This window comes from Megalobrama amblycephala, linkage group LG3 (genome assembly GCF_018812025.1).
Source record: "Megalobrama amblycephala isolate DHTTF-2021 linkage group LG3, ASM1881202v1, whole genome shotgun sequence".
In the NCBI taxonomy this organism is placed as follows: Eukaryota; Metazoa; Chordata; class Actinopteri; order Cypriniformes; family Xenocyprididae; genus Megalobrama; species Megalobrama amblycephala.
Window position 1 is genome coordinate 50,676,798 of NC_063046.1, and position 22,269 is coordinate 50,699,066.

Consider the following 22,269-nt stretch of genomic DNA (forward strand, 5'->3'; position numbering starts at 1 on the left):
GACTAGGGAATGTTGCGACAGGTAGGACTCATTTACGGCATTACCAACAGCAAATGTGTCGCATTACTGTTTAACAGATAGAACAATAGATGTTGTGTAAAAGCCACTGGAAGGCAAACCTGCAACCTTTAGCCAAAAACGCATAACGGCTAATGCTAACGCTCCGGCTCTGGCGATACGAAGGGAAAGAGTTTTGAACAGCGGGCAGTAACGCCACTGCCATTACACAATAGGCTGAGAGGTACAGCACGTGATTAAGTTAGCCGTTATGCTTTCTCCAATGGTAAGAGATACAGACCCTCTCATCTCCCTATAATATACAATCTCTGGCGGCGCGGCCGCTTATGTGACGCGATATGTGAACAGCCCCTTAGAACTGTGACTTTTTCTTTGCATATCAGACAGCTAGCGTTTCCAAGCGTTTTATTAGCGTTTTTTAAACTCCACGAAAAAAATACTGCAATGTCCATCTTTCTTGAAACTGTCTGTTTCTCATCCACTTTCTTTTCGGTTTGGAAAAAAAAAAGTTTCATTCGCACTTTGCAGCCAAACAAGAAGTAAACTACGAAAGCCCCAAACCAGCTCTCATCAAATATGTCTGTGCGCTTCCCCCCCCCTTTTTTATAGAATCATGTCATTCTTTTGAATATGGAATATGGTATGAGACAACTAGCGTAAATGGCCCGCGGGCCGGCAGTTTGAGACCACTGATTTAAAGGGAATGGCATTCAACATACATAGTTCAGATAAAACATTCCCTTTTATAACAATTTAAATGATTAAACTAAAGTGTATGGAGCTTTAATTCATCAGCTTCAATAGAGAAATCCTCAACTGAAAGACAAGGACTGAATCGCTAATGTCCTCAGTTCTCCACCCACATACAGAATTTGAGTTTACTATGAATTACACATTTACCAGTAATTATCCCAAAAGAATACAAAGAAAAGTCAATAGCTGTAATGATGATAAAAGATAATTATGAGGTTCTCTTTGTATAAGTAGTAAGTGTAGTCCTGTTAATTCAATAGAAACACATCAAAACCCACAAGTTGTTGGTTCCATAAAGAACCTTACAGGTTTTTACTGGTTGAGCATTTCCCTTGTAAACATCAGAACATGGCAGAATCCGCCAAACAGCGGCATTAAAAAATGCAGTTTTTGTGTTTAATTGAGCAGCTTTAATGAACAGTAGTTGATTTTTCTGTTTCATGTATCTTTTGGTATCCCTGGTAACACGTGGGTAACGCGTGGGTATACATCTCTGGCTTTCATATGCATACACACAAAAACATGCGTCATATATGAACGCTGTTTGCACAGGCTCATTCACACATTTCACCTCTAGCACACAAAAGCTAATAATTTAAGATGTGTGAAAACCATGTGCAATTCATATGATTTCTTGAAAAGCCATTGTGAAATTGTGGCACAGTGGAAGACGGCTCTATTTCTCTGCACTAAGCCGTTGATAAGCAAGCCAGATTCAATCAGAACAACTGAACGCATCCAAGAGCTCAATAAACAATCACCCTCACCCTCTGATCTCTTCAGACTGCATCAACATTTCAATCAGTCGGACCATTTGTATCGGGACCATATATTGGTAAAGAAAATCCAGATTTTCTTTTGTGACTCCCAATTTCAGTATGTATCCACCGTCACAGTGAGATTTCTATATGAAACTATAATCAAGGCTTATTTCAAGGTCAAGTATGAACTATCTTGTGCAGCACATCGTTAATAACACAGACTGAAGGCTTTTCCATTATTAATGGCACACCAACGATTACCCATAATTACGGTCTGTTTTTCTACAGCATTCAAATAGGGAATGTTTTAAAAAGCAATCTGCTGAATGAGAAAAGCACATTGTTTGAGCTTTTAAGTGGGATTTATGTAAACATATTACACAATTACATTTACAAAACATTTTGAAGGAGTATTTGTAAAATGAAGCTTCTCTCCGCTGCCCCACAGACACATGTTTTGCATTTGTTTACTTCATTATTGCTTGTGTAATGACTTGCTGTTCACTTACAGTGGAAGCTCAAACCTGAGCGCTCCCTTGGTGCAAAGGTGATAGAGTGATTAAAAAGAGGAGGAGAGGAGAACGAAAGAAGGAATTTGTTGTGCAGTAACTTTCAGAAGCATTATAATTACACACTTACCACAGTACATTAGCTACACTCAGATTTCTTATTATGAGCTTGTCCAAAAGAATGGCTGGTTTTGAATCTTTAATTATTGTTGTCTATTATATACATCTGAATATCTTCATAATTACTCAACTTTATTGCTTTTGGCAAGATCTGCAGAATGATGTTATCATGACGACACTGCTTAGTGTGCATCTACTAGAATATATGCTGGTATTAATATTTCAGACATTTTTAAATAGATTTTACGCTCCACTAACATGACATTAATATGAAATTGCTGTTCCTCTTCAAACTTGCAGTGTTTCTCTCTCTCTCTCTCTTTCTCACACATACACAAACAAGCATATAAATTCAGATATTGCCATCTGGATTTGTAATGAATCTTGCTCATTTTAATATGTTATTAATTCACTTTAAAAACAATAATAAAGCCGGAATGATCTGTCTGTAATGTAGGTGTCATGTGTCCTCCCTTCCTCAGGCTGTAAGTAGATTCACTGGATTCACTGGCCTCAGTGTATTAACAGAGCGATAACTGTATACCAAAAAGTGAATCACAAAGGCTTCTGTGGTTTCTGGTTACAGGCTATAAATGCTTCACCTATATGCTTCTATTTTGAATCAAATAACAGAAAAAAAAAAAAAAAAAAAAATCTGATTTTGAAAGCTCAGAAGAGTATGGCAGCTTGTTTTTGCCACTAAATAAAAAATAAAAAGGTAATTGCAATTTTTTATCTCAGAATTCGGACTTCTTTTCTCAGAATTGTGAAATATAAACAATTGTGAGAAATAAATTTACAACAGTGAGTTATAATTTCAGAAATGCGCGTTATAAACTCACAATTGTGGGATATAAACTCGCAATTCTGACTTTCTTGCAATTCTGACTTTTATATCTCATAGATATAAAGCAATTCTGAGAAAAAAAGCCCGAACTGCGACTTTGTATCACACAAATCTGACTTCTTTTCTAAGATGTAAAGCAATTCTGAGAAAAAAAGTCAGAACTGCGACTTTTTATCAACAGAAATTTATGACTGGCAATTGATAAGATAAGATAAAAAGTCAGAATTGCTAGATGTAAACTCGCCATTGTGAGAAAAAAAAAAGTCAAAATTGTGAGATAAAAAGTTGCAGATACCTTTTTTTCCTTTTTATTCAGTGGCAGAAACAAGCTTCCATAGAAGAGTTTTACACCATGTTAGAAATCTCAAAATCATCAGCAATTACAACACCATCAGATGAATTCTAGAAAAGCAACCTTTAACCTCTGTAACTTTAAAATTTCATTCAGTTATTTCCAGGATGAGATCATCCCCTTCCAGGCTGCTGTCGGCATTGACGTGCACCTTGGATATGATGCCTGAGATTGGCGAGTTGACGACGGTCTCCATCTTCATGGCGCTGAGGACGCAGAGGGGCTGACCTTTCTCCACCTTCTGGCCTGGCTTCACCTTTACTTCCACCACTTTACCGGGCATGGGAGCTCCAACCTGTCCCCGCACATCTTTCAAGGCTTTAGGGTGAAAGTGCATCTCCTGGTTCAGCAGAAAACAGAATGAGGTGATTACAGGGGAGACCAGAGGCAATGAAACATTTTTCACATTTTCCCTCACAACTATTTCCAAACTGCCTTTCATTTTCTGCTATAAGAAACATGATAAATGGACTGTTAAAATGTATACAATGAGAAAGATTATAATGAATTTATGCACACCTCAAATATTTCTGCTTTAGTAATATATACTTTTAATATACGACTAATTATTCTGTGCTAAAATATGTGAAATGCTAATATTATTTTACAATATTATTGTTTGTATTGTATTTTTGATCAAATAAATGCATCCTTGGTGATCAAAATATACACACACATTACATTAGAAAATGATTATGTTAATTAAAAATAAATAGTATAAATAGAATATAATTGTAATAGTGATAACATTATTTCACAACTAGTGTTACATAACTACTGTTCCCCCAACTTCACAGCTATGATGAATAAGGCAGAAACCAACGACAGTGTTACTATCTGTCATTCATGTTAACTTTAAACAAACAGCCTAGAGATAAATCAGGTTAAATCAGTTTCTTTTCAAAGCTATTAAAACTTTAGACAGCAGAAGAAAAATGCTGGGCCTGCAAAAATGAATTTTATGAGGAGAAATACTCTTGCTAATTGTGTTCAGGCAGAAGGAGAGCTCTATTGAGCATATGAGCAAGTGTCATTACTCTGAAACTAAGGCCTGGTTTCACAGAAAAGGCTTATATTAAGCCAGGGGTAGGCCTTAGTTCAATTAGGACATTTTAATTGCTTTTTTAAAATGTGCACGAGGAAAGAAAAAAACATTACTGTTGTGCATCTTGAGACTAAATGACTCTGACATATTTTTAAGATACGTCAGTGCAAGTTGCTTTCAGCTCAAACATGCATGGTTTAAGAGACTAGGTTTAAGTCTTGTCCGTGAAACCTGCTATAAATGTGTTTGGACTGTCCTCTCTCTGCCATTTTAAGCCAAACAAGACAATAACAAACCAAAAGAGCATTCACAGAGGCTGGAAACCATCTTCCAGACTAGGACGCCATATATGAATGTTTGTTTACCAGAGAGAATATCTTATAATGAATGAATCATCTTAAACATGATGTGTTATGCGTGGGCAATGAAAGTGAGATCTTCAGTTTTGTTAAATCATGCTATAATCTGCCAAATTATATTTTACACAAGCAGTGTGGAACAGTTACAAATGCAGTGTCCACGGCTGACATAAAGTTCCCACACAGCACTATTGACTTGTAATGAAAACATACATTGTGTGCCCTAATATTTTAAAAGATGTTTTAACACTCCTGCCATAAAGTGATAAACGCTCATGACAGCAAGAGCAAGATCATTTTTAGCTTATGACAGATATTATTCACACCTCGAGAGAGAAAAGGGAACATTCGCAAAACATGTCGGAATGATTGAGTGTACTGTTTGCGTCAGGATAATTGCTTTTCAGTGATGAAACAAACCAATCTAGAGAGGAAAACAAACAGCAAACAGTTACCTTCATTGCTGCCGTATCCTTGACCAAAACTGAACGCAGCTGGCCGTTGAGTTCAAAAAACACTTCTCTCTGACCAGACTTGTTCAAGTCACCCAAGGCCAAGGCTTTGATGTGCAACGTTTTCCCTCTTTCTAACTCAACCTGTGAGAGGAAAGAGCCAGAAACATATAAAAACACTGCGAATAGCTAGGCATGAGAAATGAAAAGCTGTGATTGAGCTGAAATAACAAAAACAAACAAAACCAGATTTGCTCACAATAGGCTGAAAAAACTTGGGTAGAATTAAGGCAGATTAAGGTGCGAGTGATTAGGCCTCTGGCAGGCATTAGGTCTGTACCATGTGCTGTCTGGCTGTGGAGGGGAAGATATTTTGGGGCTCGCTTGCATTTGCCTCAGTGACAGCTTAATATAGCTCATGCTAATCTACGCTAATCAGCCACGACTAACATCTCATTTGGACAGCTCGACTGGGTGGAGAAACACGCCGCCAAATAACTTCAGTCCCTGAGAAATTTACGATTACGCATGTTAACCGAAGAAAATCTGGTTCGTTTTGAAAGGGTACAGAGAGTATATCTGGTTTGAAGAATCAGGCCAGCAGATGATTAAGAGACGCAAGCAAACTTTTCAATCGAACAGATTTGGTGCGTTTTCAAAGTAAAATTACTTTGTAGGAGAGTCTGACTCCTGGCTGGCTCTCGCTCTGTCTCGGAGCGTGATCAGCTATGCGAGTCCTGCATCTGGTGCTCTCAGTTCTCGAGGTGCCTGCAGTAGGACTCCGAGACACGTTCATGGCTGCCAGGTAACACCCACTTAACTCATAATGGGGTTTTAGGAGCCAAACACACGGCTAAGCTCCAATCAACACATTTAGAAACACCTCAGGGCTCAGCTAAATAGAGATAGAGCTATACCGGTTTGAGATTATTCAGGAGCTAGCATGGATTAAGCACTCACTGAACTTTACAAAGTCAAACTCTCAGTTAAATTAGAGCTGTAAAATATCATTTATGGTTTATCTGACTTCACGGCATATATTTTGCTATTCAATCTTACTATGCTAATCAATTTTACAACCACTATTGCAATAAAGTGTGCTAATAAACTTTGTGAAAGCGGAGGCTAGTTGAGGACACGAGGAAATCTAATTTTGCAAAAACCTCCCGGTGAGAGAGCAGTCAGAGTAAAGTTTAGAAGGTCAAATCACATGGTGTTATAAATTTATCAGAGAGAAATATAGTTGAAAAATTAGTAAGAGAGGAAATTAGGCACAGTGGTAAGTAAATTAAGTCAATTGATGTAAATGCTGTTAGTCGCAGCATGTCCCCGTGTAATATCAACACACCTGAAACTCCTCTGCGATTTTGGGGCCGTCCAGAAACAGGCGAGTGTTAAGGCAGTCCACCGGACCGAAGTTTGATGTGAACTCTTTAAACTCCTGGAAGACTTTGGGGTACATGGCTGCTGACATCACATCTTCAGGGGTGATTTCATCGCCGTGTGCCGTTCGTAGACCAGACTCAAGAGCCTCAAAGTCCATCGGTGGAAGTGAAGCCCCCGGACGACCTTCAATTCTAGGCAATGACTTGAGCACCTTCAAGAAACATCAAACGTTTAACTTGTTATAAGGCATAAACTGTGGTGGAACAATCAGAGTACCAGCCGAGCACAAATCTTAAAGGGAGTTCATCCAAAAATTTAAGTTCTGTCATTAAGTCAAGTCAAGTAACGCTTTATACAATACAGATTGTTTCAAAGCAGCTTTACAGTGATAAAAGGAAAATGATTTAATAATGCAAAAAAAAAAAGTTAAATTATAGTGCCCAGCTCATCCAATAGTGTCAGTGCAGTCAAATCAATAATATTGTTGAATAATAAATTTGTCATTATACAAACTCTCCCTTGATTTCCCTGACATGTTCATAAGAGCTTTTTAAAGGAGCAATGTCTAATTTGTGACCCGGGACCACAAAATAAGGGTACATTTTTTTGAAATGGACATTTATACATCATCTGGAAGCTGAATAAATAAGCTTTGTTAGAACAGGATAATATTTGGTTGAGATATAACTATCTGAGGGTACAAAAAAATCAAAATATTGAGAAAATCGCCTTTAAAGTTGTCTAAATGAAGTCCTTAGCAAAGCATATTACTTTCAAAAATTAATTTTTGTTATATTTACGGTAAGAAATGTACAAAATATCTTCATGGAACATGAGCTTTACTTAATATGCTAATGATTTTCGGCATAAAAGAAAAATTTATAATTTTGACCCATACAGTGTATTGTTGGCTATTGCTACAAATATACCCATGTGACTTATGAATGGTTTTGTGGTCCAGTGTCACATTTGTGGACCAATTGTTCTTCTTTTCAATGAATCTGCTGGTACAATTCATAAAAATGATTTGAATTGGACTGATTCAGTTCTTGAGTTCAACTCACTGACTCGATCCAGTTTACTGGAGCAGAAGAATAATGGCTTATATTCCGGTCTTTCTCACAAGTGTTCTGAAAATTTGGAATATAGCAGAGGAGTCATTTAAACCACTTTTATGATTCTTTGGTACTGTGCTTTTTTGAAAAATTTAGAGTTCGACAGTCACTGTTCCTGATTCACTTTCATCTCATGGAAAAAAGTAGCCAGAATATTCGACACAAATTCATTTTGACGAAGTAAACAATGACAATTTTCTTTTTTGAGAGAACTATTCCTTTAATAAAACTGAATTGCCAAGAAGAATGTCTCGAGTGAAATGTCCTCCTCATGACAACCAATCCAGGTTTCAGATGCTGACAAGAACAAGCTAAAGAGTGATGTGAGTCAGTCTTCAGGTCACTGAAAAGCATAAATATTTAGCAAATGAATCAACAATAGTACCATTCACTATCTTACACTGTTTTGTCCTCTGGCTATTGACTGACTTTGCAAGCTCAAACATACTAAATACATCATTAGTGCTGTCAGAGTGGGCGTTAATGAACAAAAGCACAAACACTTTAAAAAAAGGTCAATTGCAAAGGAGAAGTTACACCATCAATATGCTATTAAAATGACTCAATTCATTATATACAAAAAAATAAAATAAAAAAAATGCTGATTTCTTGGTGTTGGCAAGGCAACAGCCAAGTGACAATATTTTCTCCTTTTTGTTTCACAGCAGTGAGAATGAATTGAAAAAAAATGGTCCTTGGACTTGCACTGAGAAAAAGCCAGGATTCTAACAGGGGCAAAGTGAATAGTCTACACAAAAGGGCTAGTGGAGGAAAGAGAGGGAACACAAAACAGATCAGCTCGTAAAACGCTCAGCGGCCCATTTTGTTATTCAGATAAAATAGTAGAAAAGGCTGCCTGCAGTCCCAACCCACCTAACTTTTGAATAAATTGCCACTTAATAGCAGTTGAGTCATAATTTCAGGCCATATGGGCTCCCTTTTGTTTAATGTGACTTATATGTTTATTTTAGCAGTTTTGTGACTCAGTTATGCCATCTGAATATTTGTATGCAAGTTTATTTGTCCAGGCTAGCTGTGGGGTATGGAAGCTCACATGTTCTAATCTTTTTTATCTCCTCATCACTCCATCACTTGAGATTCCTCAGGGGCATTAGTCCTGTGAAGTTGATGATTCATATATGTATAACAATCTCAGTACCTCATAACTGAGATGCTGTTTGTTTTTATCAGTAGAGTAACATGTCTCAGACTCTTCTCTGAATGTGTTAGTTGCAGACATTGCAAATTCATTCTTAAATGACCACAAGACCAAAATATCTGCATAAAAGATCATATTTTATATTATAAAGGTTTTATACATTACACATGAGATGTGCAAGTATAGTATATATTTTCTATCAAACCCTTCCACAGCTAATCCTAAAAGGAACAGTTCACCCAAAAATGAAAATTTCATTTTCACCCTCATGTTGCTCCAAACCTGTATGACTTTCTATGGAAGCTTGTTTCCACCACTTAAAATTGAGACTTTTTATCTCACAATTCTGACTTTTTTTCCCTCACAATTGCAAGTTTACATCATTCTTAATTTTTTGTGTTTTTGTGTGAATTGTGTGATAAAAACTTGCAATTGTGAGTTAGTCAGAATTGCATGATATAAAGTCGCAGTTGTGTGCTATAAAGTCAGACTTGGGAGATATAGTCGTAATTGCATGTTATAAAGTTTATATTTAATTTATATCTTGCAATTCTGACTTTTTTTTCTCAGAACTGTGTTCATATCTCACAATTCTGACTTTATAACATGCACCCTGCAAGTTACAAAGTCAGAATTGTGATATAAACTCGCAATTATGAGAAAAAAAGTTGTCTTTTTTCCTCAGAACTGGACTATAACTCACAAATGCGAGTTTATATCTCTCACAATTCTGAGAAAAGAAGTCAGAACTGCCAGTTTATATCTTACAATTCTGACTTTATTTCTAGCAATTGCGAGTTTACCTCTCACAATTTTGAGTTTATAACTCCTATATATCCAGCAATTTTGACTTTATAACTCACAATTTTGACTTTATTTTTCACAATTGTGAGTTTATGTACCACAATTTTGAGTTTACAACTCACAATTCTGACTGGTAACACTTTACTTGAAGGGGTGTGCATAAGACTGACATGACACCTTCATAATCATGACATGACACATGTCATGAATATGAAGGAGGTTTTATGAATGTTTATGACAACTGTCATTAAGTGTCATTCGCTCAACTATGTCATTTTTAATGCAAAGATGACATTGTTTGAGATGTCCGAGTTATGACAACTTGACATAAACCAATACATCATAACCTGTCAGTGTCTTTGTCATGACAACTTGACATCATTTAGCTTTATGGGTTAACATTACATTAAACTGTCATGAGGTTGGTTTTGACATTGGCTGTCATGAGGCCATTATAATAGTGTCATGAATATGTATCTTGAGCTCAAGTACAGTGGTACAAATTGAACTTGTCATTAAAATGTCATTAAGTGACAATTCTCTGACAAATAATTTTATAACAGCGTCATGACTATTTTTCATTTCATGTTTTTTTTTTGTTTGTTTGTTTTTTAAGTTTCCTACAACAGAAGGTCAGATAATAGACAATTTCAAATTTCGTAAAAAAGATGACACTGTTATAAAATAATGGTAACACTTTATTTTAGGGTCTTTTAACTAGTTGCTTATTACTATTAGCATTCATATGGCTAAAATATTGGCTATTTTTTAGTACTTATAAAGCACATATTAATGCCTTATTCTGCATGACCTTATTCTAGATTCTTAATCCTACCCAATACCTAAACTTAACAATTAACTATAATAAGCAGTAAATTAAGAGTTTATTGAGGGAAAAGTCATAGTTAATCGTTTATATATGTGTTCCCTATACTGAAATGTTACCAAAATAATGTAATGTAATGTTAACCCATAAAGCTAAGTAGTTTTTTAAGTTTGATAATTAATCTGTTATGTCATGTTTATGACAGGTTATGATGTTTTGGTTTATGTCAAGTTGTCGTAACAAAGACATCTCAAACAATGTCATCTTTGCATTAAAAATGACATAATTGAGCGAATGACATTTAATGACAGTTGTCATAAACATGCATAAAACCTCCTTCATATTCATGACACGTGTCATGTCAAGATTATGAAGGCGTCATGTCAGTCTTATGCACACCCCTTCAAGTAAAGTGTTACCTTCTGACTTTATTTCTCATTATTGTGAGTTTATATCTCACAATTCTGACATTATAACTCGCAATTCTGAGAAAAGGAGTCAGAATTGGGAGATGTAAACTTGCAACTGTGAGAAACAAAGTCAGAATTCTGAGATAAAAAAAAAAGTCGCAATTACCTTTTTTGTTTTTTATTTAGTGGCGGAAACAAGCTTCAGCTTTTTTTGTCCATATAATGTGTGATTCAAAATAAAGCTGGACCTCCACTGACTTTTATAGTATGGACAGATTTTTTTTAGATTTTTTTTTAGGTGAATTATCTCTTTAAGGATTATGAAAGGTCTCTATCTCTTTTCCACATTTAACATCTTGTTTGAGGAAATGTACATATAGTCCCAATGTGGAAACATTAAGCACAAAACCTAGAAAAAAAAGAAATGAAAAAGAAAGTAAAGCTGTGCAAAAGCAGTAAGAAAACTACAAAGCTAGTTTTCCAAGCCTGAGGTAAGGTAAGGAGCTTAAGGAGAAGACTTGAACTGCATTTATTTCATAGTAAGTTAAAGCATAGCATTATGTATTCCTTATCAGCACTGTCATTACCATAAACTACTGCAAGAGCAATTGTGATACTACACATACTGTGGAGAAAGACGCTTTCTAAGACTTCTGGTATCTGCACTCAGACTCTCTGCTATAAGGATTCGAAAACTACTGTATGCTATATGGATTACCAGGCGGTTTGCAGAGAAACTGTTTATGGACTTTTGTCACAGGTTATATAATTTCATAACTCAGAAACAGCAGTTACTATATCAGAAGTATAAGGCAGGAGAAGTTGCTAGGACAGCTTCTGTTTCCCTTACATTGCTTTCTGTGCTGGGTGAAAGGGGAAATTTGACATTGTTGACACAGATTGCAAGGAGATGAAATTTGCTCTTTTTCCCCCTGAATCATCCGTCCCCATCCAAGTGTGTGTATTTAGGCTGTTTGTCATTCTGTACTGTCACAGCCTGGCTGGAAATATCGCTGGAGCGATGTCATGTGCTAAACAATCCTCCTGGAGAGATCAATAAGCCTGGCTAAAAAAGGTGCCACCAAAATATTACCAGTCTCTATGACCATTAATCATCAGATATTTGTCTGTCAGTACAAAGAGAAGAAGTGGAGTGATGCTTAATTAAATTTTAAAAGACATTAAGCGACTTATGAAGAGCTACACTGATTAAGTTCTTCTTGGTGCTTTACTGAATACATCAATTAATAAGCAATCTACATTTATATGCCCCTGACTTCTTGATTTCTACTTTTAAGGAATATACGCACAAAATTTTTTCCATTGAAACGGGCATAAAGAGATTGCATTTAATTATATGTCTGAAAATCCACTAGGAGTTTCTCTGCTCTCCATCTGTCTGCGAGTGCTCTCATGCACTTTAGCTAACAAAGAGACTCATTTCACTGGCCCAAATCAAATTCGTCAGGCGTGATGGTCCATGGCTTTCCTCACAGGATCCACAGGAGAGAAGACTACAAAGCAGTGGGCTGTAATGGGAACTCATGTAGCCATAAAACAGTATGAAGCTTTTCGCTCTCTGACCTGAACGCATCTTCCTGTGGTCGAGCCTCTGAGGGAGCTGTGTAATTGTTCCAACTGTGAGTATGTTTACGCAGTAACTGCCAAATCATATATAGAAACATGAAGGAAAATCAAAGCAACTTTTAAACGAGGCAGGTAAAAAAATGCCTCGTACACAGGTGTCTGTGTATGTGTATTATTGTGTTAGCATCAATGCACACATGTTTAACTACACTGCTTTTCTATCCTCTCTGAACCAGAGTGAATACCATTTAATATCTTTCTTGTAGAACAGTGAACGGGGAAGATACTTGACTTGGTCAGAGATTGAGAAAATTACTTTTGATACACATTTCAACAAATTAGTTTCCTCTAAATACTATTATTATACCTCTATATACTATCATTTAACTAATAAAAATAATATTTAAGTACACCCTAACCCCAACCCTAACCATTCAAAAGTTTGGGGTCGATAAGTTTTCTCACCAGGGCTGCAATTATTTGATCACAAATACAGTAGGTGAAATATTTTTACAATTTTAAAATGTTTTCCATTTTATTATTTTAAAATGTATCCCTGTGTTGGCAAATCTGTATTTTCAGCACTTCAGTGTCACATGATCCTTCAGAAATCATTCTAAAATGCTGATTTGGTGCTTAAGAAACATTTCTTATTACAGGTACCTGTAAAAACAGTTTTTTTCAAGATCTGTTGATGAATTGAAATTCAAAAGAACAGCATTTCTTTGAAATAAAATCTTTTGTGAAATGATGTCTTTACTGATATTTTTTATTTATTTAATGCATAATAAAAGTATTAACAGTATTAAAAGTCTTTTAAAAAAACAATACAGACTCCAAATTTTAAACTGTCAAGTATAGTATTTTGTCAAATTATTCCAAATATTAAAATGTTATTTTGTATATTGCCATTTTGGGGCTCAAAAGAATCAGTGAATCAGTCAATTTAAATTTTAAATAATGACTTAATGACTTACGTAACTTTTTTTGGTTCAAAATTATCCGAAATCAATTTTTATCATAACAATTTTAGTACATAACTAGCCAGTGTCCAAAGCTATCTCCTTACCTTAGCACGATTCACAACGGTAAGCTTGTAATGTTTTCTAATAAGAAAGATACTGGTGAGTTTCCGCTGAAAATTCAAGCATGCAACTGTTTGTCTTTGCGTCATTATGTCACGTCTGTTTACATAAAGAAGGAGTCCCAGCCAGTAGGCTTTATGGCATGCGGAGGATGCTGCTGGTAGTGGATCATTTATAGCCTTTTCTCACAGCATCTGCAATAATTAAAGGGGTGGTTCAATTTAACTTTTTTAACTTTAGTGTAATGTTGCTGCTTGAACATAAACAGTATCTGCAAAGTTACAGTGCTGAAAGTTCAATGCAAACAGAGATATTGTCTTTTAGAGTTATGTCAGTTTAATGCCTACAAAAACAACAGGTTTGGACTACAACAAGCTTCTTCTCAGGTTGGTGACATTATAAACCTTGCAAAACACTGCCCCCGGGAACACGCAACAAAGTGGGCGAGGCCATGTGGTGCAGCATGTGGAAGCAGAAGAGTTGTGTACACCGGACGCGAGCGGCGCGACGGGACGCGTCAAAAGATAATAGAACCCATTATAATCTGTGATATTTTCTACACTGGATGCGCCACTGAAGACAGCTTCCAGAATCTACACGAGTTCAATGCTGGATTTGCACAAAGGCTATTACTGAAAGATGAAGCAGTTCCCACTTAGCCAGTTAGCTAAATTCTAAGCATAACTGTTACTTCTCCAACAAACTTCTATATTCGGCTGCAGTAAAGATTTAATCAGGATAAAACAGTATATTGAAAGCTAACAAACAGCAGTGACAGCATATCTAAACACTTTGACACAAATACAAAATGAAATACCATTCATAAACGTCCTTTAAAAGACACGATTGCAGAGGTTCTGCTTGACCCTCTTCATCTGGGTCTGATTTGGCTCAATTTGATACAGCAATATAGACGCCATTATTTACATTTCCACCTAAGTGCGTAACAACGAATGGTAAGGGGCGTGGCGTTTCCGGACGCTTCAGCGAATCACGATACACTGGGCCAACTACCAACCTGCTAACCAATCTGAGCACACTGCGTATTTCGGAGGGAGTGGCTTCATAGAAGCAGGAAGTCAAACGAGCCGTTCATAAGACAGTGGAAACAGAGGTGTAGAATAAAGGTAAAATATATGAAAAATATGGCTTTTTTAAAAAAACAGAGCATGAAGACCTGTTCAAAACCACTGAACCACTCCTTTAAACTTATCATTTTGATGTTGGATTGTAATCCAGAAAGGTCCAAATGACAATCATCAGTGACAACTGGAGATTCACCCATAGTCAAAAGCAAAAGACTTCGGACTGTGGAGTGGCTACAGAAATTGAAATCTACAGGTAACGCTAACACACACTGAATACACAGTCATGCAATGCTGATATTGTTAACATTAACAATTTGAGATCAAAGTATAACAACAATAATTTGCACGGTTTGGCGTGATCTGAGCTAAGCGATCGTTGCATTTAATCACCATTGGCAGCACGATTTATTGTAATGCTTTTTTGCTCAGTTGGTCAGAACAAAAGTGGCAGACATGTTACTTGTTCAGACGACATTTTCTTATTTTCTTATACAAATTCTTATTTTGGTCATAGGTGAGGTGGTGACTGACAACAAACATTAGATTCATCTGCGCTGAGGAGCCACGCCAGTGCACAACCCATGTAAAGATGATGATTCCGCAAATAACTGCAATTGCAGGTTTCTAACAGAGATGGCGACAAAGAGGCAAAACGTACAGATTGCAGCTTTTGTAATTAAACTATTCAGTGTAACGATGTAGCGGTTCGTACAGTTATTAATCAATTTATGGATGAAATATGAATATAATAATTCATAAATTGATTATGAATAAATTATGATTCATATATCGACCCAACGGGGAATTAAACATATATTGTGAATTGATTACAACGAATTATAATCAATTACATATATGATTAGTTCTGGTTTAATAATTATTTAGAGAAACTGTTAGTTTGTCCAGCAAATAAGCTCCTCATAGAATATTATCAAAGGAAGGGTTTTTCCTATGGCCATTAGAAAAAGACTTCCTCTTCTAGCATCCAAACGTAGCAAGGATATAGGATCGAAACGTTAAAGTGACCTGGGTTTTATGAATGAGCAGGAGAACAATAAGCATGAAATGTAATGCGTGCGCTGGTGCAGTTCGTTGGCTTCTTCCGTTCCGCGGGAAGGTTTGAACTGAGGACTTGAGAGTGAGTTTCGCTGGAAGATGGCGGTCCCGAAGGTGAGCGCGATGGCAGCGCGATGGCAGCGCGATGGCAGCGCGTGGTCACCGGAGACGTCCGAGAGGGACGTGCACGAGCAGACGAGAGACAATCGGGAGAACAACCAAGAGATTGTGCGTCTTTGCTTTTATGACAGATAAGCCGACACACCTCCTTGAGGTGGGGTAGCCAATAACATGGGTGCAAAGTTGGCGGGAAAGCTTTCCCTTTGTTTTTGTCTTGCAAACTCATTTGCATGATTTACAAGGTTGGATTAGTGTTCATTTTCCTTCGAAGTACTATTAAAAATAGTACAATGCATTTGTCAGCAGTGTGACATACATTATGGAATAAATCAGATGAACAGCTTTCAAAAGAATCTAGACTTGACATATAAACAAAACATGTAGAAGAAGTTATGGTTTACAGACAAAATTACATTAATAGGAATGAAACTAGAATGGCTACAGTCATTTAAACTCTAAAATCTAAACACTAGGAAGCATATATGCACTTAAAATATAGCGGGTACACTTTGGCACAGTCATATCTTGAGAATAACTGTACATACCATCTCTAGGCATGTTTGTATATGTGTGTGTGTCTGTGTGTGTGTGTGGGGTGTGTGTGTGGAATTTGTCTGGTTAGTCTCTGGCGCTGAGTTTCTTGCCCACAACCGGGGGTTGATCCTTTGATGTTCCAAAAGCTAGGAAATTGGGTCCACTGTCTTACCTCGCCCAGGCCACAAAGATGTCAAATGGGCTCATCTTTGCAGACTGGTCGGAGCCGACTTAGTGATTAACGAACACAGTTCATCAGGTTAAAAGCATTCTGAAAACTCCAAAGTTTATTGATTGTCCTGATACATGTGCATATGCTACATCAGTAAAATTAATTAGAATTCACAATGCTTTATAGAGCATGAGAGTGGAAATTTTAGGTGAGACATTGTTAAATAAGTACTGATGTAGCATTTTCACTGGTTGGTAAAAGACTCATTACTTTAAAAATATTCTTTTAAAAACAGCTGAGCTACTGTGACGCTAATGAAAAATGTAGTAAAGTTACTAGCGTTGCTACTTTTAGTTTGTTATTCTCCAGCACAGCTGTAGAGGTGAAACCCTGACAGGTACCTATAGAGGAAGTGTACATTCATGGCACGAGGACTGAGCCTATGGTCTGTGACAGTAATGATTTGGCAGACTCAGCGAGTTGAACGGGGATGTAAAGAAGTGTGCTGTCATTCACACACATCCTCTGAAAGACTGTCTCAATCAGTCCATCAATCACTCAATCAATCAATCATCTGCCACAATCTGAAGTGTGCAGATGAGTATGATCACTCTAGACTGAAAAAGAATCCATGTGATAGTAGAGTCCATGTGGATGTTTATCCTTAAAGTCTGACAGATATTACATTTGTGACTTACCTATTAGACTTGATCTGAAGATGAAAAACAGGAAGTGAAAGCTTTTGGACTTGCTTTAACAAAAATTCTCATAAGCTCTTTATCTTATGACCTACTAAATTGCCGCAGCATTTAAGTGATGCAGTCAGTCAGCATTTTGAATGTAAAGAAGCAACTCAGGGTGATTTTTGGAGAACAAATTTACATCTATGTTGACAAATAACCAAGCCGTCTGTTTTTTTTAGGTCGATTCAGCTTGTTGATTTAGCGTTGGGCTGTCGGTGAGAGAGAGAACTCTGACTAGCTGTTCAGCTTTGCGAATGAGTCAGTGCACAATAATAAAAGTGAAAGTGATGAAAGCGAGTACAGGATTTAAGACATTACCGACAGAAGGCTGTTCTAATTTACATCATCTTACCTGAGCATTCGAATGCATGAATATTTTCAGAATAACATGAGCCAACTTGAATGAAGAAAGCGATCAGTGTGATTGATATTCAAAATGGTAAGCAAGTGCTACTTTGTTTACAGTTTGTATATCTGCAGTCTTTGTTTTGGTTTTCCTTTTTGCATGACAAAAATTAGACTATTGATACCATTATTATACATGCAGGCACAGAACGCATGTGCTAGTTGACAGTCACCTTTAGTCCTTTTGGTGTTTACAAGCGCAGCTTTCTGGCCGAGACACAGCGAATCTTTTGTTTCGAATCAGTGATTCGGAGCGCCAAAGTCACATGATATCAGCAGTTTGGCATTTTGACACATGATCCGAATCACTGAATCAACCTTAATGTTATGAAGTGTCAAGAATACTTTTTGTGTGCAAAAACAAAACAAAAATAATGACTATAACAATTTGAACTGTTGTCATATGCAGTGAACGCAGTGCAATCATGCATCATGCTGCTCACGTGAACAGCTTCGGCCAATACTGAGCCGCTGTCCGAAGATGAACGGTCTTACAGGTTTGAGATAACATGAGGGTGAGTACTTAATGACAGAAATTTCATTTTTGGGTGAACTAACCCTTTAAATCTCAAAATACACTAAATGCCTATAAGCCCATGCAAGCATATCTGCACAGGTATGCATAAACATGACTATGGTAACATGACTAGAAATGGGGGCAGTTGTGGCCTAATGGTTAGAGAGTCTGACTTGTAACCCGAAGGTCATGGGTTTGAGTATCAGTACCGGCAGGAAATGTAGAAATGTAGGGGAGTAAATAAACAGCGCTCTCTTCCACTCTCATTACCCACAACTTGAGCAAGGCACCTAACCCTCAATCACTTCCCGGATGCTGCAGCAAAAAATGGCTGCCCACTGCTCTGGGTGTGTGTTCACGGTGTGTGTGTGTGTTCAATACTCACTGCTGTGTGTGTGCACTCAGATGGGTGAAATGCAGAGCACAATTTCAGAGTATGGGAACCATACTTGGCTACACGTTACTCACTCAATTACTGAGCAACTATGCAACTAATTAATATTAATGAGCTCAGTTGTTTTATACAGTGACATCATAACCCGGCCACTCTAAAACTCATCATCATTGTCTACATCACATTAAGTACACTCATGTCTTATGAGCGGCTCACATCATCAGCATGTCGTACCAACGCTCTCCAGACCTTTTCCGCACATCTTAAACTTGATGTGATATACCCTCCCATGATCGCCCTGCTCCTTCTATTAAGTGCTGAAGTGTCTCTGCTCTAGATGAGCCAGTTATTAGCACATTCAGCCAAGCTAATGCATTTTAAATAATACATAAAACATGCTGATTAGTGTATGGAGGAGCTCCCTGAGGATTGCTGGGAAAGGGTTTAGAGGCTTTTCCCTTGGCGGAGGCATGAGACACAAAAGAGGGCTCACCAATTCTATTAGTCACAGTGGCTGCAGTTCAAAGATGCTCCACGCTTCATTCAGTCACTCTTCATTAATTTGACAGCTTTTGAGGCCATTTATAAGCCAGGAATATGTGTGTGTGTGTGTGTGTGTGTGAGGTAGGAAGGGTTTCTAAAGATAGAGTGGTTAATTGCCCTTAGGATTGAGACTGGAGCAATGTTTAATTGAAGTGTCTGCTAACGTCACTAAAACCGCATGCGTACAGGGGAAGAGTTTCATCCCCTCAAGCTGCTTCTTACTGACTATATAGACATAAATACACACTTTAAATATTTAGACAAGATATGATAGATGTTTAAATGGAATGATTGCAAAAGTACAGAGTGCTCGATATGACGGCGCATGACATATATCATTAAGACTGTGGTTGTATTTCTTCCATCTCAACCTGTTTGTGTGTTCGTTTGTACGGCTGTGGGAGAAGATTGTCCACTCTTATCAGTGTTTGTCCAGTGGTGTGTAACGTACCTGAGTTTATCTGGATGAGCTGATTGGCAGAGATAGAGCCATGGATGTGTGAGTCACCGCAGGCCCTACTGCACAAACCTTTCCAACCAATTATGACGAATGTATCTCAAATACACCCACAGACACATGTTGACTGTTCCTGGGGCTGTGGTGGTGTATGTATACCCAGGTCAGAGGACATAGCATCATAAGCCTTCTTAAAAAGCTCTAATGCATTATGAGTATTGCCCAAAGTCAGTGTTTGAGAGCGTATTTGTGTCTTCTTGTATTTAGTAACTGGAGGTGACAAAACAACAATGGCACCCTGAGGATATTTTTTACACTCTATGTTTAGAGGTGAAGCATCAATGCAATATATAAATATATAACAGTGTTGTCTATTCTAATTAAAGGATTAGTCCACTTTTAAATAAAATTTTCCTGATAATTTACTCACCCCCATGTTATCCAAGATGTTCATGTCTTTCTTTCTTCAGTCGAAAAGAAATTAAGGTTTTTGATGAAAACATTCCAGGATTATTCTCCTTATAGTGGACGGCAATGGCCACCAGACGGTTGAAGGTCAAAATTACAGTTTCAGTGCAGCTTCAAAGGGCTTTAAACGATGCCAGACGAGGAATAAGGGTCTTATCTAGCGAAACGATCGGTCATTTTCGAAAAAAAAAATACAACTGTATATGCTTTATAAACACATATTATCGCCTTGCACATACTTCTGCTTTCCACATTCTTCAAAACGCTTACGCTTTATGTCCTACGCCTTCCCTATTCTACTTATGGTAAAAAACGAAACTGGTGCCGCGTTCATTCCATAAGTAGAATAGGGAAGGCATAGGACATACAGCGTAAGCTTTTGAAGAATGCGGTAAGCGGAAGCATGTGCAAGGCTTTCTTTCTTTTCGACCGAAGAAAGAAAGACATGGACATCTTGGATGACATGGGGGTGAGTAAATTATAAAGAAATTATTACAATAGACCTTAGTCAGGTGATTAGACGCTATAGTGAATTTAATGTGGATGAACAGAAGGCTGTGAGGGAAAGACTTACGATTTTACAATGGCACGCACAGTATAAACATCCTAGAACAACTTGCGACAGCACAAACCCTCTTTTGGAGTTAAAAAACTACTGTTGGGATTTACTAAGGACATGCAGTGTAAAAGTAGCGCTAAAAAAACATGGACTGAGTTGTTTTTGCAGCTGACCTTATTGTATATGCATTTGTAGGAGTTTCCCTTTCAGACGCAAAATTTATGGGAGGAGAGTATTTAAATGAATCACGAAATACGATTTACTAATATTTGTGCTAGTCAATTTACTGGTATTTGCGCCATTATTTAACGCCCCCAAAAAGCATGACTTAACCCATTTTGTGACATGGCTGCAATTGTTGCTAGGAGGAGACACCATATAGCAGGGGTTCCCAAACACATTCCTCGAGCCTCCCCAACACTGCATGCTTTCCATGGCTGCATTCCAGTTAGTTTTTTAAATGCCCTTTCCTCACTAACTTCCCTCAGTCTCGTTGACTCGGATGTACATCATTGCTTATGTTGCATGAGTGCCCACTACTGGCGGAACCTTTGCAATTGGCTGAATTGGAACGTCCTAAGCCCTTGATCACTTGGAATCTGCTATGGAGCTGATTTATTTATTTTTTCCCCTTACAAAATGGTTTAATACAGCATTCTATATGTATATATGTGTGTTTTAAATGTTTAAAAAAATAATTACTATATCATAGTGTTGTTGGTGGTGGGGTAAATTAAATGCGATATGCGGTGACGTCATAATTGTGTTGCATTGTGGGTTATGGAGCTGCCTGAAGTGTACATATGAAGTAGACTCGCTCCTTCGGTTAAATCGAGGGAGCGAGGGTCTGTCCATATAAACTTCCCTCATCCACTTCACGAAGTGGAATGCACTTCAAAATGGCGGCAGGGATTCCCCAGAGGGGAAGTGTTTAGGGAAGTTCGTGAGTGCGTGTCTAAAACTGGAGTGGAACACAGCCCATTTCTCCTTAATCAAACACACCTGATTCAGATCATCAGCTAATTAGTCGAGACTCCAATACCTGAAATGGGTGTGTCAGACAAAGGAGACATGCAAAATGTACAGTGCTGTGGAGGCACCAGGAATGTGTTTTGGAACCCCTGCCGTAGAGAACAGAGAGCGTGTGGTAGAAGGGAGAAAATATTTTCTTTGGAATGCCAGAGGAAAACATTATCCGAACATAACGTTTGCCAAGCCATGTTTGCCTATATGTGTATGTGTTTGTCAGATTACGTGTAACAAGTTGCGCCTGTGTCGACCCGCACCTGATGATCATTAGTTCTGCTTATTTGCCTCCCAACGCTAATTTGCACTGCTCTTGGTAGATTGTGTTGATTATTATGTAAATGATTTGACTGCGTCTGTGTTCTTTAATTTGTACATCAGCAGTAGATCACACGCAAATCTTGCCACTCCCATTGGCGCATTTGTGGAATTGCACTCTCACGCTAATTTGCCTCACTTAGTAAATCTGGCCCATAGTTTTCAAAATTCACAACTTTCAACTTTAATTTTCAACTTTCAGCTTCAAATTCACAACTTTCGAATTTTTTGTGTGGACAGACAAGCCATTGCCTGTCCATACTGAAAGCACTGAAAACAAC

General features: G+C 37.6%; 1 protein-coding gene across 3 annotated transcripts in view; it reads right to left on the reverse strand.

Annotated features, from left to right (window-relative positions):
* Window positions 1-458: 458 nt before the first annotated feature.
* The window catches only part of pcxb (pyruvate carboxylase b), a 256,057-nt gene continuing 234,246 nt past the window's right edge, over window positions 459-22,269 (reverse strand). For all 3 annotated transcript variants that reach the window (XM_048185986.1, XM_048185985.1, XM_048185987.1), the window contains 3 exons: window positions 6,565-6,813; window positions 5,220-5,360; window positions 459-3,700 (listed from right to left, as the gene is read on the reverse strand). In XM_048185986.1, coding sequence (XP_048041943.1) covers window positions 3,449-3,700; window positions 5,220-5,360; window positions 6,565-6,813 — 642 coding nt within the window. In that variant the 3' untranslated portion in view covers window positions 459-3,448. The remainder of the gene's footprint in view (window positions 3,701-5,219; window positions 5,361-6,564; window positions 6,814-22,269) is intronic.